The following is a 17329-nucleotide window of genomic DNA, read 5'->3' as shown; positions in this document are numbered from 1 at the left end:
GGGAGTAGAGTCTATAGGATTCTTTAAATACAGAATCATGTCATCTGCAAAGAGGGATAGTTTTATTTCCTCTTTCCCTACTTGGATCCCCTTTATGCCTGCTTCTTGCCTTATTGCACTGGCTAGGAATTCTAGTACTATGTTAAAGAGGAGTGCAGAGAGTGGGCATCCTTGTCTCGTTCCGGATTTAAGAGGGAATGGCTTTAGATTTTCACCATTAAGTGTAATACTAGCAGTAGGTTTCTCATACACAGCCTTTATTACATTGAGGAATGTTCCGTGGATTCCTAGTTTCTCCAGAGCTTTTAACATAAAGGGGTGTTGGATCTTGTCAAATGCCTTTTCCGCGTCTATTGAGACAATCATGTGATTTTTGTCCTTGCTCCTGTTGATGTGTTGAATTATATTAATTGATTTGCGTATGTTGAACCAGCTTTGCCTCCCTGTGATGAATCCAGTTTGATCATAGTGTATAATTTTTTTGATGAGTTGTGGTAGACGGTTGGCCAGTATTTTGTTGAGAAGTTTTGCGTCGATGTTCATCAAAGATATAGGTCTATAGTTCTCTTTCTTTGATGAATCTCTGTCTGGTTTGGGGATGAGGGTTATACTGGCTTCATAGAATGAGTTTGGTAAGGAACCTTCATTTTCAATTTCGTTGAAGAGCTTGAGGAGTATTGGTGTGAGCTCTGCTTTGAAGACCTTATAGAATTCAGCTGTGAATCCATCTGGCCCTGGGCTTTTCTTAGGTGGAAGTTCTCTAATTGCCATTTCTATTTCAGAGCTTGAAATAGGCCTGTTGAGTTGGCTTAGTTCTTCTTGGTTCAGTGTAGGTATGTTAATATTGGCTAGGAATTCATCCATTTCTTCTAGATTCTCAAATTTGTTGGCATAAAGGTTTGAGAAGTATTCCCTCATGATATTCTGGATCTTGGTAATTTCTGTCGTGATATTACCATTTTCATCTGTGATTTTATTTCGATATGCTCTCTTCTTTTTTTTGGTAAGATTTGCTAAGGGTTTGTCAATTTTGTTAATTCTTTCAAAGAACCAACTCCTTGTTTTGTTGATTCTTTCTATAGTTTTTTTGGATTCCAAATCATTTAATTCTGCTTCGATTTTAATTATTTGCTTTCTACTGGGATTAGGGTTGGTTTGTTGCTCTTTTTCCAGGAGCTTAAGGTGAGACATTAACTTTGTTGGTTTGCAAATTTTCCAACTTGTTGTTATAGGCACTCAGCGCTATAAATTTTCCTCTGAGTACTGCCTTTGCTGTGTCCCAAAGGAGTTGGTATTTTGTGTGCTCCTTACTGTTAAATTTCATAAACTGTTGGATTTCTGTTCTGATCTCTTCGATGACCCATTGGTGATTCAACAATGTGTTGTTCAGTCTCCATGAGTTACAGGGTTTTCGTTGGTGGAGATGTGTGTTCAGTTCCAATTTGATGCCTTTGTGGTCTGAGAGTGTGCATAGAATAATTTCAGTGTTTCTGAATCTGTCCAGGTTTGTTTTATGGCCTAAGATGTGATCTATTTTGGAAAATGTTCCATGTGCTGCTGAGAAAAACGTATATTGTGTTGTTGCTGGGTGGAATATTCTGCAGATGTCTGTTAGATCTAGTTGGTCTATATAGTTGTTCAGTTCTAAGGTTTCTCTGTTGAGTTTTTGCCTTGTTGATCTGTCCATAGGTGAAAGTGGTGTGTTAAAGTCACCGACAATCACTGTATTTGGATCTATGTATGGTTTCAGTGTAAGTAAAGTTTGCTTGATGAAGTTTGGAGCTCCGGGATTGGGTGTGTAAATATTTAGGATCGTTATGTCTTCCTGGAGGAAAAGATCCCTTTAGTAGTATGTAGTAACCTTCTTTGTCTTTTCTTACTAATTTTGGTTTGAAGTCTATTTTATCTGATATGAGGATGGCAACTCCAGCCTGTTTATGGGGGCCGTTAGCTTGATAGAGTTTATTCCAACCTCTCACTTTCAAAAGATGCTTGTTTTTTTGGGTAAGATGTGTCTCTTGAAGACAGCAGAACGATGGCTCTTGCTTTTTGATCCAACTAGACAGCCTATGCCGTTTAATTGGAGAGTTAAGTCCATTGATATTGAGAGTTAGAATTGAGAGATATTTATTAGGTCCTACCATTTTTAAAAGCTTTTATTTGGGCCTGTGTCTTGACAGTTCTTGTGGTCCTTAGGTGGTATGCTGTTTAGGTGCCATTTCTTTCCCTATATTGCATTTATTTTGGTTTTCTATGTATAGAACATCTTTGAGAATTCTCTGTAGTGTTGGTTTTGTTGCAACATATTGTTGCAGCTTTTCCCTGGAATGGAATGTTTTTATTGTTCCCTCAGTTATGAATGAGAGCTTAGCTGTCTACAATATTCTTGGTTGGTAGTTATTTGACTTAAGGGCATGACATATATGCTTCCAGTCACTTCTTGCTTGCATGGTCTCTGCTGAGTAATCTGGGGTTATTCTGAGTGGTTTTCCTTTATAGGTTACTGAACCCTTTTCCCTGGCTGCCTTTAGGATCCTTTTTTTGGTTTCTATTGATCCAGTTCGGATTACGATGTGGCGGTGGGATGTTCTTTTCTGGTCAGGTCTGTTTGGGGTTCTAAAAGCTTCTTGTATCTGGATGGGCCTGCCCTTCTGGATGTTTGGGAAATTCTCTGAGATGATTCCCTGAAGTATATTTCCAATACCATTGACCTCTTTCTCCACGCCCTCCTCAATACCAATTAGCCTTAAGTTAGGCTTCCTAATTGTATCTTGGACCTCCTGAAGCGCTCTCTCATTTTTCCTAGATTTGGATTGACTCATTTTCTGTTCTTTCTCTATAATAACTAAATTATCTTCAGCCCCGGAAATTCTCTCCTCTGCATTTTCTAACCTGCTATCAAAGCTATCTAATTTATTTTTCATCTGCCTTGCTTTTAATTGCTCATTTTTGATGCCTTGCATCTCTTCTTTTAGATCATGTATGGATTTCTTTAGCTCCTTGATTTCCATTTGAGTGGTTAGCTCAGTAGCTTTATTTTCTTTGAACATTTGCTGGAGTTCGGTCACCTTTTTATTTGTGGATTCTATGAATTCATCCATCTTTCTTTGAAAAACCTTTATTATGGCCTCCTTTATGGCTTCTTCTTTTTCACTTATCACCTTGTTTATGGTTTCCTCTTGTTCAGCTATGGCTTCCTACCTTATCTCTTTCTTTATATTTTCACATTTTTCATTAATGATGTTTATCAATTGCATTTGTACAGCACTTGGAAGACTCTCATCTAGGTTTGCCAGTGACTGTTCCATTGGCTGTTTACATTGGGTGAGGGGGGTGGGGGATGTTGTTTCTTGATTTGACATTTTTCTTGAGTTTCTTGTTCTGCCCATTTGAAAATGGGAGCAAGATTAATACTAAACACTATTATAGTTTTTCAGATATAACCAACCTAGACCTCTGTAGCTGGCAGACTCTAGATGTTCACAAGTTTTGATTGGTGTTATCACTCTTTCTTTTTGTGCAGTTACCGACCAGACTAATAATCCACTGATAAGCGATTTATACCCAAAACAATAAGCCTCTCAATCCAGTCTCTATTGTCTTTAAGTCCCTCTGAGCCTAGAGAATAATTAAACACCTAGATATACAGTGTTGCTCAACAGCCATCAAGTGTAGATCCATGCAGTATAAGGGTTGAAAGACGAGCAGAGGTCCAGAGATAGAAAAATAGAATGAGAGAGGTCAGGGGGTAAGTAGGTAGCGTATTTGAGTACAAAGTTTGGAAAGTATTAGAATAAAACTTATGTGTTGCTGCACGACTAGCTCTTAGCCCAACCAGTGACCTCACAGTGGACCATGGGATGGCTCTGGGAGCTTCTGTCTGAGTTGGCGGACGTTTTCCTGTGCTGCTTCCAGGGGCGGCCCCAAGCCAAGGGTCTGGGGATTGAGAGTTTCAGGGGCTCTCAGCAGGACCAGCAGGACACCCTTCTGTTCCCAGGGGCGGGGCCCAGCTGGGGACGTGGGCTGTAAGGGCAGAGCCATGCCTTTTTGGTTCTCAGAAGGGGAGCTTGGCTGCTGGTTGGCCCTTCAGATCCCTGCTGTGTTTCCACTGCTTTGTCAGAGTCTGTGACTGTGGGGGGCTCCTCGGTGGTGTCTTGCTCAGGATTCCCAGCTGGAGGATGCCTTGCTCAGGAATTGGGGGGGGGGGCAGATGCTGGCTCCTATTTTCCCGCACCCCCTACCCACTGTTGTAAGGTAGGGTCCCAACGCCCTCCACTCTCCAGATCCAGTGGCCTGGGAGAGGAGCCTGGTGGGCGGGTGGGAGCTGGGACAGCTCCGCCTCCCCTGGTGGGGTTCTGAGTCTTAGGGTCCGCCAGCTTGTCAGTCTCCAGTCAGAGGGCTGGGGGTTGAGCCCGTTGGGCGGGTGGGAGTTGGGACAGCCCCGCCTCCCTTGGTGGGGTCCTGGGTCTTATGGGTAGCCCGTCTGTCAATCTCCAGTCAATGGCCTGAGGGAGGGGGCTGTTGAGGGAAGGGACAGGATTCTAAATTCCTTGCCCCCCTGCTCCTGCCAGTCTTTCTCGGGTGGGGTGTTGGGGTCTGAGTTAAGTTCTATTGCTTGGCCGCCAAGTATGTTGTTGTGGATTTCTTTAGGTAGTTGGCTCGTGGGACTCCCTGGTTCTCTCTTTTTGTCAGAGAAAGCTAGGCTGCGTCCCTATTGTCTCGGTGCCATCTTCCTTTCCTGTTGGGCATTTTTTGCTCTTGGCTGGTGCTCTATAACTTGAACCAGACCTCCAGTCCAGCCTTTTTGCTGATTTATTGGAATTATAGTCTTCTGGACTTTTTGTGCTCCAATTAGCTATGCTGGTGTAGCATCATTTAACACAGTCTTGTTATAATAAAGAATTATGTCACTTAGTTTATTAAGTTTTATATCTAAATGAGGAAGGTTTTTTTTTTTTACAACAATCAGCTAATCTCTCTCTCTCTCTCTCTCTCTCTCTCTCTCTCTCTCTCTCTCTCTCTCTCTCTCTCTCTCTCTCTCTCTCTGTGTCTGTCTGTGTCTGTCTGTGTCTGTCTGTGTCTGTGTCTCTGTCTCTCTTTTGTCAGTACTTGTGGCTTGAACTCAGGGACTCCTGCTCTGGCATGGCTTTTTGGCTAAGGTCTAGTTCTCTGTCACCTGAACCATGCCTCCACTTCTGACTTTCTGCTAGTTATTAGGAGAGTCTCATGTACTTTTCATAATTTTCTGCCCACCCTTGGCTCTTGAACCTAAGATTACAGGCATGTAATCTCACTGATGCCTAGCTAATACTTATCGTTTAGCTTGCCTTTTTAGAGGTTGTACCCCTGTTAGTACAAACTTCAAAGTTATGATGAGGATTCCTGGACCAGTGAGATTTTCCTACCTACTATTATATTTATATATGGCCTGGTCGCTACTTTCAAAATTTTGGGAATTTTATTTGTAGTTAGCCAGGGAATTTCCCTCTGTATATAGCCATGAGTTTTCTCTGGTGTTTCTGTTAGAGATGGCACAAATTAACTACGAGGCATGAGTGAATTGTTTTCCTAATAACCCTACCTGGATTGAAATAATTTGTTATTGCATGACTGGTAAGATGTGATCCTTTAAGATATCTAGCAATATGAGTTCTTCATTATTATTACAAGTCTTAGGGTAGTCAAGCTCTAATTTCTCTTTAATGGGTACAGCATAGCATATGCAATTAGTCTTTACTACTTACAAGTGTGGTCCGGAGAAACTTTCTTAACTTTTTTTCTTCTCCTGGTTCTGTCGGACTTGTAGTTTGCCTACCATTTCATGTGTTAGTTTTACAGAGATTGTCATTGTAGTCAACAATGCATTTAAGTATGAAAACTTACTTTGCTATAAAAATGACAGTTCTCTTCAGAAGAGCAATTAGTCCTTTCAGCTTGCCCCTGCTCTTGGTTGGAACCTCAGTTGTACTGTGTATGCAGGCAGGTACATGAAAGCCTCATTCTTCCAGAGTGACATTTTCCCTTGGTATTTGAATTTTACTAAGGAGGGTTCACTTGTTCCAGGATGGAACCTAGGCCTTCGGACCAAAATTGGGGAGAGGTAGTTATGACTCTGGTGTCTTGGAATACAGCTTGGGAAGGAGAGGGAACCCCAGTTTTCTTGATAGCATTTTCTAGAATAGAGCTTTTGTGGATGTATCTAGTAATGGAAGAATGAAAAATGCTGGCTACCTATTCTTCCTGAGGTAAAGATGTACCTTAGAGTGGAGCCTAGGGAAGAGGAGCCTCTTTTTTAAGCTGAGGACACCCAGCATAGATCTTCAGTAACATGTTGTGGGGCTAGGGATAGGAAATGAAAATATTTTTAGTGCTTCCAGTTCTGTTTTTTTTTTATTTTACTGAATTTTAGTGGATTTTCTTGAATAATTGTTTTTCTGCTTATAGTGTGCCCTTAAGCTGATGTCCAGGGATTTGAAATTTTAGCAGTTTTTTTATGTTTGGAAAGGATTGTGGAGAAAAGAGTTGCTAAAATCCTCATAGAACCATTCTAGAAATACTGCTTGGTTATTATTTATTCTTACTAGAGGAAGTACTTATGACTTTCCAGAATTACATTGATTAAGCGTCACATAAATTGTTTAATTTCTTAGACTGCCATTGAGTACACCAAATATTAGCTTATCAAAGCTTTTTGAAAAGAAAACATAGGAATATGTTTTTTGTGAAATTATATTAGTTAAATCATGTACATTTTATATGAAAGGGCTTGAGTTGCAAAAAATATAAAGATGTTATCTTTACTAGTTATTGTTTTAAAGTTTCAGTTTGAAAACTTTTCTGATTTCTACTTTTTCTCTTATCATTTCTCTTACAGATTTGAAACCAGAATTGATTCATTTTATATTACTGGCTTACCAGATAATTCAGAAAAACCCTACCTCCTGTCATCATTGGATAATATGTCACTCTTCCAAATTATATTTGAAATAAATCCATTAGATGAAACTGTTGCCCAAAGGTGTATCATAGAAGCTGAACCCTTAGAAATAATATATGATGCAGTAAGCATTTTCTACCTTGCCAAATTTTAATGTAATTGAATTTGCTTTGAATTTGTGTTTAACATTAATAATACTTGTTTTAACAGAGGACAGTGAATAGTATAGTCGAGTTCTTCAGACCTCCAAAAGATGTACATCTAGCACAGCTCACTTCAGCAACTTTGACAAAACTTGAAGAATTTCGAAATAAAACAGCAACAGGTAACTTTCAAGTTGTTGACTTGAAAGATATATGATATATTAGATCTCTATTTAGAATGATTTTAATAGTAGCTATGAATAAAAATTTCATATCACTTAATATCTTTTGGGGCTGCATTTTTTTCATTTATACTCAGATTGAGATTGTGAGTTAAAAACTTGTAAGACATCACTCAAATTTTATACTCAGGCTTATTTAACAGTATGACAGGTATTGACCAACAAATATATTAAATTTATATTGGAAATTTCAAACATTTTCTTATGATTGACACTGATTGTTGATTATTTTAAGACTTTTATCCACTCGTTTGTCTAGTGATTTTCCTGTTTTAATAGTAACTTGTGAAACATTCATTGTGAACATTTAAATTTTCCACAGGTCTACTGTACATTATTGAAACACAGAAAGTTCTTGATCTCAGAATTAATTTGAAGGCTTCATATGTTATTGTCCCACAAGATGGCATTTTTAGTCCTACATCAAATATACTTCTTTTGGATCTTGGTCATCTAAAGGTATACACTAATAATATTGGATTGCTTTAAGTGGCTTATAGGGTCATTCTCTATGTAAAAATATACCTTGGTTATTAGATACTTTGATTAGTCTCATTTGATTTATGTCACTGATGTATAACACTTTATGGTAGATACTAGGATTTGAGAAATCTTCCTTTCTGATGAATAAAGTAGATTTTAATTTAAGTGAGTGAAGATACTCATTCACATTTTACTGTGGTTGAACAAATGAATCTTTATTCACTTGAGTGTAACTCTCATTGCCCCCACCTCCTGACATTTCTAAAACCAAATGACTAATTGAACTCCGAAGATCAGGGGTAAACTTACAAATTACATTTATAGAATTCGATACTCATGCTTAAAAATTCATTTTCAGTTTTAATTTGTAAATTTTTATGTATGTAATGAACATTGACATTTTAATAGTTCTGTTAATATTAAATTGAAGGTAGTATTGTATTTATATCATTTCGGTTTTCTTTCATTTAATGAACTTTTTCAGAAGTGCCAATTCAGAACATTTTCATTATTATAAAAATCATTGGATTGGATTTCTCTGTATTCTTAAATGTAGAGGAATACCTATAATAATTTAAAGATCAAACTAGATAATGTAAGAATGATTTTTTTGGCTAAGATTATGTCCTTTCCTTCACTCCTTCTCTTCATTCACAGTTCCCTCCATCTCTATATCTCCATTTCTAAATAATCTGTATTTATTATTATTCTGCACTTGGTACTTACGTAGACCAACAGGGTTTATATTTATAATAAAAGTTTATGTAGCTACATAATCATGTTTGAGTGTGGTTTCTGAATTGTTTTAATGTCAACCGCGTACAATAAGGAGTAAGGATATGTACTTTTTTTAACGTAAATAATTTGTTTTACTGTTACTTAAAGTTCACTTGGAACACAACCATTTTTGATAGTCTTGTCCATAGGAGCTATACAAATAGAAACAATGTGATCATTAACATACTTTTGTGGAATAATCTCTGTGATGTTTAAGTTAAAAAGGCAGAATGCCAAGAAGGAAGAAAAGATAGAAACAAACATTTTGGAAGGCACATATATGGCAGAAATGGGCTAAAAATTCAGCCATCCTAATATTAAATCCTGTCTCTTTTTTACTAATAATAAAACTATCTGGATATTTGCCATTGTATCATAGAAAGTTTATGTATGTGCATAGATTACTGCAATAAGCTAGATTTGTCTCTTGATCTTGGATGAAATAAAGCTTTTAACCAGATTTTAAGACTTTAGATTAAATTTTAAGTCTGTGTAAGTATGTTCTAAGACCATCGTGGTTTCATCCTTTTAATATAAATGAGAAACATAACTCTCCAGGTAACAATTCCCTTTATACCTGTCCATCTCAACATATGGACAATAACTTTCTAAAAGCTTTATATGTCTTCTCATTAATTATCTATTTGTGTTACTTTTTTTTTATTTGAGAGTTGAAAGATGATAATAGTGCTTAAAATTGTGAAGTGCTTCGCATAGTCTAAACTATTAAAAAATTAACTTCAAGGTGACAAGTAAAAGTCGATCAGAGTTACCAGACGTGAAACTAAGTGGAGCCAAACTTGAAGAGTTAATGCATAGAGCTTATGATTCTTTTGATGTTCAACTCACAAGCATACAATTACTTTATAGTAGAGTTGGTGAGTATAGAATACATTGACTGATATTTCTGTAGTATTAAGTTTTTAATTTGAAGACATTCTCATAATTGTGTTAGAATTTTTTGTATTTTAAAATAAGAATTAATAGTAAATATCACCTATCAATCTTAAAAAGGAAGTTTTGGCACTAAGGAGACAAATGTCAATAATCTAGAGGAAATTTTTGTTTACTACAGATAAAGATTAGGTTGACTGAGCCTTTACTGAGCATAGGTTAGGGATGGTACTAGTCAGATTATAGTGTATAGATTAGCCTCCAACAAATGTTAGTAGTGCTAAAGATGAAAATACTCAATCTGTACCAGTTCTAACCTTTAGCCCAGATTGCACTGATATTCCTATTAATACAATTGAATAACTAGAAGAAGCATTTGGATAACCAGGCTAGAGGTAATTGGTTAGAGGCTCTGACAGCCTAAATAATAAGAAGCTAAACATTATGGATGTCACTATGCCAGAAATAGCTTGTCTCAGTCACTGATTGATTTCTGGTTTTTAGATGAACTTAGAGTCAGAAGTTAACTTTAATTAACAAACTACTAAAAGTAGAGAATTCTTTAGTTGTGTTTAGTCCTCTCTTCATTCTACCATACTGTTTCTGAATCATTAGAGTTTTAATGAACCTTTATATCATTTAACAAAGTTTGGAAATTAGAGATCTCTCTGTGTATATATGGTCACACTGTAATAACCAGGGCTAACAAAAGAAGCAATCAGAAGCCAAAGTAATTACTGTTAAAATTAGTTTATATGGAACTAGAACATTTTCCTTTCTTGGTCTATATTTTACAATAATGACTTGGTTTGTGTTTCTATTATATTTTGGTTATTGTGGAAAAAGCCCAAGAAGTATTGTGGTGGCAAAAGCAAGTTATTTTCAAAAGTCCATTTTTTCTTGGAATAAGTTTGTGCTATTTTCTTTGCTTAAATATTTTGGTTATAAGTTTGAAGTCTGTGAGCCATTATGTACTTAAGTTGATATTTAAGATAAAAGTCCTTTGTTAAAACATGCTAAAACTGACTGGTCACCTATGGCTTTCACTTGTAATCTTAGCTTATCAGGAAGCTGAGATCTGAGGATCCCAGTTTTGTGCCAACCAAACTTATCTGCTACCCAACGCCAGAAGTGGCGCTGTGGCTCGAGTGGTAGAGCACTAGCCTTGAGCACAGGGACAGGTCCCAGACCCTGAGTTCACAGCCCAGGACTGGCAGCAAAAAGCAAACAAAAAAGCTAAAATTAAAAATTGTTATTTAATGACAGGTGGCATTCCTTTAAGTTGACAAATACTGATTTTAAGCAAATGATTTTTTTTCTTGAACTTTTTTTTTTTTTTTAGGGGATAGCTTTATATGATTATAAGATCTCTTGAGAGCCAGCAGTACCCAGTGCTTGATGGAATTAGGCTCCTATGTCCAGGAGCTTAATGTTTCCTTGTTTCTAAGGAAGATTTCTCTCTGACTTGAAACACTAGTTTTAAATGATATATTACTATATGGATATAATAGATATCACTATATAGACTGTATAATCTTATAGATTAGAATATGTAATCTATATTATATATTCACATATAATTGAAGATATAATTAATATATTAATGTGTAGTATATAACATAGATTATATGTAATCTTATATTTTCTATCTACAGATATGTAGGTATATAAAGATATATAAATTAATATTTTAAATATATAGTTATCTATATAGATTATGATTATATAAGACTATATAATCTACATAATGATGATCTGTACTATATAGACCCTATTACTCTTTTTTGACAATATTTTTGATATATGTATATTTTATGTATAAAGCCAGGGGTTTGTATGCTACAGAAATGCTCTATTCACTGAGCTTCGTGTGTGTGTGTGTGTGTGTGTGTGTGTGTGTGTGTGTGTGTTTCATTTTAGGGTTTAAGCTCAGGGTTTTTATGTTTGCTTGACTTTCTTGTTTATGGCTGGCACTCTACCACTGGAGCCATGCCTACAGGCCAGCTTTTTGCTGGTTAATTGGAATGGAGTCTCATAGACTTGCACTGGCTTTGAATTGCCTTCTTTAGGTCTTAGTCTCCTGAGTAACAAAGGTTATAGGCATATGCCACCAGTTCCTGGTCTTAAGACCTAATATTGATAACAAAAATTTGGGTATATTCTTTGGCCTGTCTTAAAAGGCATGAACAACCATAAAGATCAACCTTTATCTTATTGTTCATACATGAATACTATGGATATTTTAGCACATATCATTTTAGTGTTATTTTCACTTTGTCTATGAGTATATGGAGTGTACTTGTGGAATATTTAATTTTATGTGGAAGTAATTGTGACTGACATTAAAAAAAAAATCCCTCCCTCCCTTTCCTCCTTTTGTCTATCTGTCCTTTATCTCTTTCCTTTTTTGGTATGATGGTGGTGTTCTTTGAAGTAAAATATCATTATGTAACGTAGGTTGGTATCAAATTGATAGTTCTTCCTCTACCTTCTGAGTGGCAATACTAAAGAAGTATATCAATGTAACCATCCCTGATTAACATAGTTTTCTATTTACCAGTAATATTTTAGGTGCTTGAATTTATGACTTTCATTAGCAGTATTAAGCTTTAAGATCATGCTATAAATTATTTAACTACTTTCTAACAGAACATTTTTTTTCCCCAGTCCTGGAGCTTGAACTCAGGACCTGGGCACTGTCCTTGGGCTTTCTCAAGGCTAGTGCTCCATCACTTGAGCTATAGCACCACTTCTGGCTTTTTTTCTGTGTATGTGATACTGAGGAATTGAACCTGGGTCTTTTGTCCATGTTAGGCAAGCATTCTACCACTAAGCCAAACTCATGGCCCTAATGGAACTTTTACATCTGTATACTGCTGTGATTATTGTCTGTAGGCCTGGATGTGATTTTCAGTTTTATCATTGTTACACTGACATAGAAAAATTTTAAGTTTTGCATCTGTTTTTTTTTTGCCAGTCCTGGGCCCTGAGCACTGTCCCTGGGCTTTCTCAAGGCCAGAGCTCTACCACTTGAGCCACAGAACCACTTCCGGCTTTTTTTTTTTGTATATGGTACCTAAGAACCAATCCTGGGTCTGTGTGCATGCTAGGCAAACACTCTACAACTAGTCCAAAGTCCTGGCCTCTACGTCTGTTTTTAAAGTAGAATAATTGCATCACTAGGAAAATTAAAATTTACAATTGTCCAGAACAATGATATTTATAAATCTTGAATAGATTGTATTGTTCATCAGTTACTATTATATAAAACTCATTTTCCTATTCTTTTCCTTTTACTGTTGTATTGTGGTAGAGGTCAGTCAATAGATGCAAAGTACATTTGATTAAAAGTAGAGCTGGGAGTTTAGCTTAGTTGTAGAGTGCTTGCCTAGCGTTCATGAAAACTTGGGTTTGATTCCTTGGTACCACACACATAGAAAACAAAAAGCCAGAAATGGTGCTGTGGCTCAAGTGGTAGAGCTCTAGTTTTGAGAAAGCCCAAGGACAGTGCCTAGGCCCTGAGTTCAAGGCCCAGGACTGGCAAAAATAAAACAAAATATGCTTTAAAAAAATACACTTTTAAAAACAGCATTTTTTTTTTCCAGTCCTGGGCCAAACTCCCGGTCCCAAAAACAGCAGTTTTAAAATTACACTAGAATATATAGTATCTCTGGAAGCAGTGCAAAAAAAATGATGAATTTTTCCTTTTGTTTATGTTTTACTTTAGATAATGAAGATGATCAGAACGTTAGGTAACTAGGATTATTTTTCTTACACCAGGTAGTATGTAGGTAGATATGAAATATTAATGGTAATTTTGGGGTTTTATTATTAAAATTATGATAATGTTAAATATGAAACGTTTTCTGTAATTAGGTGATAATTGGAAAGAAGCACGAAAACTGAATGTATCTACACAGCATATTTTGGTACCCATGCATGTCAGCGTGGAGCTCTCTAAAGCCATGGTTTTCATGGATATCAGGATGCCCAAGTATGTATTATCTGTTTCATATGATTTAGATATTCTAAATAATTCAATCGTAAGGAAAATGCCGTATTTCTTTGGCCATTTTTCCTTGCAGAATACATGTAATAAAGCATTTTGCTATTTAAATTATTTGTCATTTAAATTAACTACATAGTCGGTCCACTTTAAGTACATTTACATTGTTGGACAATCAGTGAACATCTACCTCTAGAAATTTACTACCTTCCAAATTGAAACTCTGCCCATTAGCCAATAATATCCCATTATCTAAACTCTGCCACCTTGGTGGCATTGACTGCCAACATTTTATGTGTATTCTTTATGAATGTAACTATTTTAGTCTCTCCACATAAGTGGATCTGTACAATACATGTCTGTTTTTGTTGTGGATTACTGCATTCAGCATAACGTCTTCAAGGTTTATCCGTGAAGTATATATAGTAAATTTAGACTTCTATTATTTAATAGATCCCATGATCCCTTGTTTGGTTCTATATTGATTGTAGGGATTAAATTCTATTGACTGTTTTTAGTGAGACGTCTATCCTTTGTAATTCTGTCAGTGTTTGATTTACAGTTTCGAGGTGTACAGTTACTGCCTTTCTTTGTATTTAGTTGACATTTTTGTAACATATTTTCATTTAATTTTTAATAGATAATGAATATTTTCTTCCAGATTACTCTGGAGATTATATATAATATCCTAAAGCTATTACAGTCTAGTTAGTATTGATAGCAACTTAGTTACAACTGCATGCAAGAAAACAAAACCATGTTTTACACTCTACCCCCTTAAGCTTAAGTTACTGATGTCTCAATTTAAAATCTTACATGCTCTATACCTGTTAACAGAGACAAAGTTAATTCTTATGTATTTATCTTTTAAATCCTATACAAAATGGAAAATGTAGTTGTATACTAAAACTAGACTACATCATTTAGCTTGCTTATTCTTATGTAGTTTTTTTTTTTTAGAAATAGAGGCAGTCATTTCACCTCTTTCTGCAAACACTTTTTGTCTTGTAAGCAAACCTCAATAACAGAATTATTGAAAATTTTTATCAGAAGGTCATTTAATGGCCTTCCAAATAGTTTGGGGAGAATTGCTATTATTAAGGGAGAATAGAATGTTCACATGGTGGTGGGTATGGGTATGAATAGAAGGAATTGGGCATAGTTTGATCCTTTTTCATATGGAATGTAGCATGGAAAAGAAAAGACCTAAGGGCGACTTATGAGAGACTTGCCACAATCCTCAGAGATTTGTTTTGTTTCTATTTTGTTTTGCTGGTTTGGGGCTTGACCTCAGGGCATATACAGTGTCCTTGAGCTTTTGCTCAGGGCTAGGATGCTACTATTTTGAGCCACATTCTTATTTCCAGTTTTGTGGAAAGAGTCTCATAGATTTCCCTGCCAGTGCTGGCTGTTGAGCTATGATCCTCAGATCTCAGTCTCTTGAGTAGGCACAAGCCACCTGGGCCCACCTCTCCCAGGTTTTTTGGTTTTTTTCTTTATTTGTTTTTTGAGGTGTGAGATTGGGGACTGATTTTTACTCTGGAAGCTAAAATACCTTCTTTAAGAAATCTTCTCCTTGCCTATTCTATCCAAACCCTTTTTGGTTGACTTTTATCATATTGTGACACTACTTATTAGCAGTATTATGTATTGACCTAAAACTTACTAGGCTTCTAGGCTTCATTCTTTTGGAAGTCTGAATTACGTCCAGTCTATGCATACTGGAATTTTTCTTTTTGTGTATGTGACAGTTTAGCTTTATGTATTGTTTGATTTTTAGAGTTAAGACTTAAATTCTTTCATTTATTTCCCAGGGACCCTTTGCCTATTTAACCTTCTCTGGTATTTCCTAAAAAGTTTCTCAATAACAGGCAAATATGCATTGACTTCCAAATGCAAACTCAATAATATGTTTCCCCTTCCTTTGCCCACCTGACCCTCCAGTTACTGGTACTTGAACTGGTGCAGTACTGAGCACTGTCTCATAGCTTCTGGCTAAAGGCTGCCACTCTACCACTTCATAGCTCTACTTTAGCTTTTTGTTGCTTAGTTAGAGGTAAGGGTCTCATAAACTTTCTGTTTAGGCTAGCTTTGAATCAGTTTTTCGATTTCAGCTTCCTGAGTAACTTGGATTGCAAGTATGAGCTACTTAGTGCCTGGATGCATTGATTTTCTTTGTGTCTTTTTTTTTTAAATCAGTGTTTTTGTTGTTTTCTGGTAAGCTATAATCTAGGACAATCAAGGTATTGTTATGTCCAAGTAGAAGAAATGACTTCTTCCCTTGGCTCTTTTCCCCATGCATCCTGGAAATCCGCACCCAGCACCTGTAACCCTGGCAACTGGCATGTCTGGGGGCAGTGGGAGGTCCCCATCCTCTGAGATCACATCCATTTCCACTGTGGCTATGCCCCTCCCCCTATATAATTTCTCACTTCCCGACCTAAGCCATCTTGCTTGCCAGACTCCATCTTGGGTGACAGGAGTCTGCTCTTTCCTCACGCAATAAACCCTCTTCTCCTGAACTGCGTGAAGTATCCTTTTGGCAGACCTTACAGGTTTCAGAAGGAAAAGAGATGATCCTGAGGCAAGAAAAAGACACCTTACTTGGGCTCATTTTTTGGTCAGGATGACTAAGGATATATACATTTATACATATATAGATGTATACACATGTATACCTGTGTGTGTGTGTGTGTGTGTGTGTGTATATATATATATATATATATATATATATATATATATATATATTTTTTTTTTTTTTGCCAGTCCTGGCCTTGAGCTTAGGGCCTGAGCATTGTCCTTGGACTTTCTCAAGGCTAGAGCTCTACCACTTGAGCTTCAGCACCACTTCAAGCTTTTTTCTATGTATGTGGTACTGAGGAATCAAACCTAGGTCTTCGTGCATGCTAGGCAAGCACTCTACCACTAGGCCAAACTCCCCCCCCCCCCCCCCGCTTTTTTTTTTTTGGCCAGTCTCCAGGCTTGAACTCAGGGCCTGAGCAGTGTCCTTGGGCATTCTCAAGGCTAGCACTCTACCACTTGAGCCACAGCACCACTTGCGGCTTTTCCTATGTATGTGGTACCAAGGAATTGAACCCATATCTTTGTACATGCTAGGGAAGCACTCTACCATTAGGCCAATCTCCTGTCCTTGTATGTTCCTTTTGTTAGGGAATAGGCATCACATAGCAGAAAAAAAATTAAAATACATTTTATAGAACTAAAACCTGAGTAACCAGTATGTGCAATTTGGAAAGGTTTTAGTAGATGAAAATGGTGAATGAAAATTTTCCTTTTGCGGTCTGTCTCTTAATTTTTCTTTTTTTTTTGGCCAGTCCTAGGGCTTGAACTCAGGGCTTAGGCACTGTCATTGGGCTTTCTCAAGGTTAGTTCTCTACCACTTGAGCCACAGCACCACTTCTTGCTTTTTCTTTGTATGTGGTACCAAGAAATCGAACCCAGGGCTTCTTGTGTATTAGGTATACAGTCTACCACAAGGCCTATCAATACTTTGTGTTGTACTTCTAAGGAAAGATCTAAAGGCAATTAAAAAAAATAGTAAAACAGTGGTCTGGTTTTTGAGTAATGGCTTTAGAGACATAAGTTACTTGAACCTGCTAAACCTTAGTTTTATTATAGGAACCATACACATATGGAACTTAAAAGTCATATGAGTAGCATTTGTCATAATCAGTAGAAACCTTGGGCTCTACTAGCAGAGATTTGCAATAGAGCAAAGTCTAGATAAATAAGGGCATATAGTATGACGCTAAATGAAAGGACTTCCAGGATATAGAAACAAAAGCCATATAATGAGTGATTGCTGTTCTTAATGTACGATGTTATT

The 17329-nt window shown here is 36.7% G+C and overlaps 1 protein-coding gene across 9 annotated transcripts in view; it reads left to right on the top strand.

The window, feature by feature from the left end:
* Positions 1-17329, top strand: part of Vps13a (vacuolar protein sorting 13 homolog A) — a 175881-nt gene that overhangs the window by 49395 nt on the left and 109157 nt on the right. For all 9 annotated transcript variants that reach the window (XR_016534893.1, XR_016534896.1, XR_016534895.1 and 6 more), the window contains 5 exons: positions 6875-7061; positions 7148-7262; positions 7645-7781; positions 9328-9460; positions 13353-13470. Coding sequence is in view for 5 of the 9 variants with exons in the window: in XM_090329619.1 (XP_090185745.1) it covers positions 6875-7061; positions 7148-7262; positions 7645-7781; positions 9328-9460; positions 13353-13470 (690 nt within the window). In the remaining 4 variants the exon portion in view is untranslated. The remainder of the gene's footprint in view (positions 1-6874; positions 7062-7147; positions 7263-7644; positions 7782-9327; positions 9461-13352; positions 13471-17329) is intronic.

Source organism: Megascapheus bottae, chromosome 3 (genome assembly GCF_031878675.1).
Source record: "Megascapheus bottae isolate mThoBot1 chromosome 3, mThoBot2.hap1, whole genome shotgun sequence".
NCBI lineage: Eukaryota > Metazoa > Chordata > Mammalia > Rodentia > Geomyidae > Megascapheus > Megascapheus bottae.
This window is presented reverse-complemented; position numbering and strand designations above follow the sequence as displayed.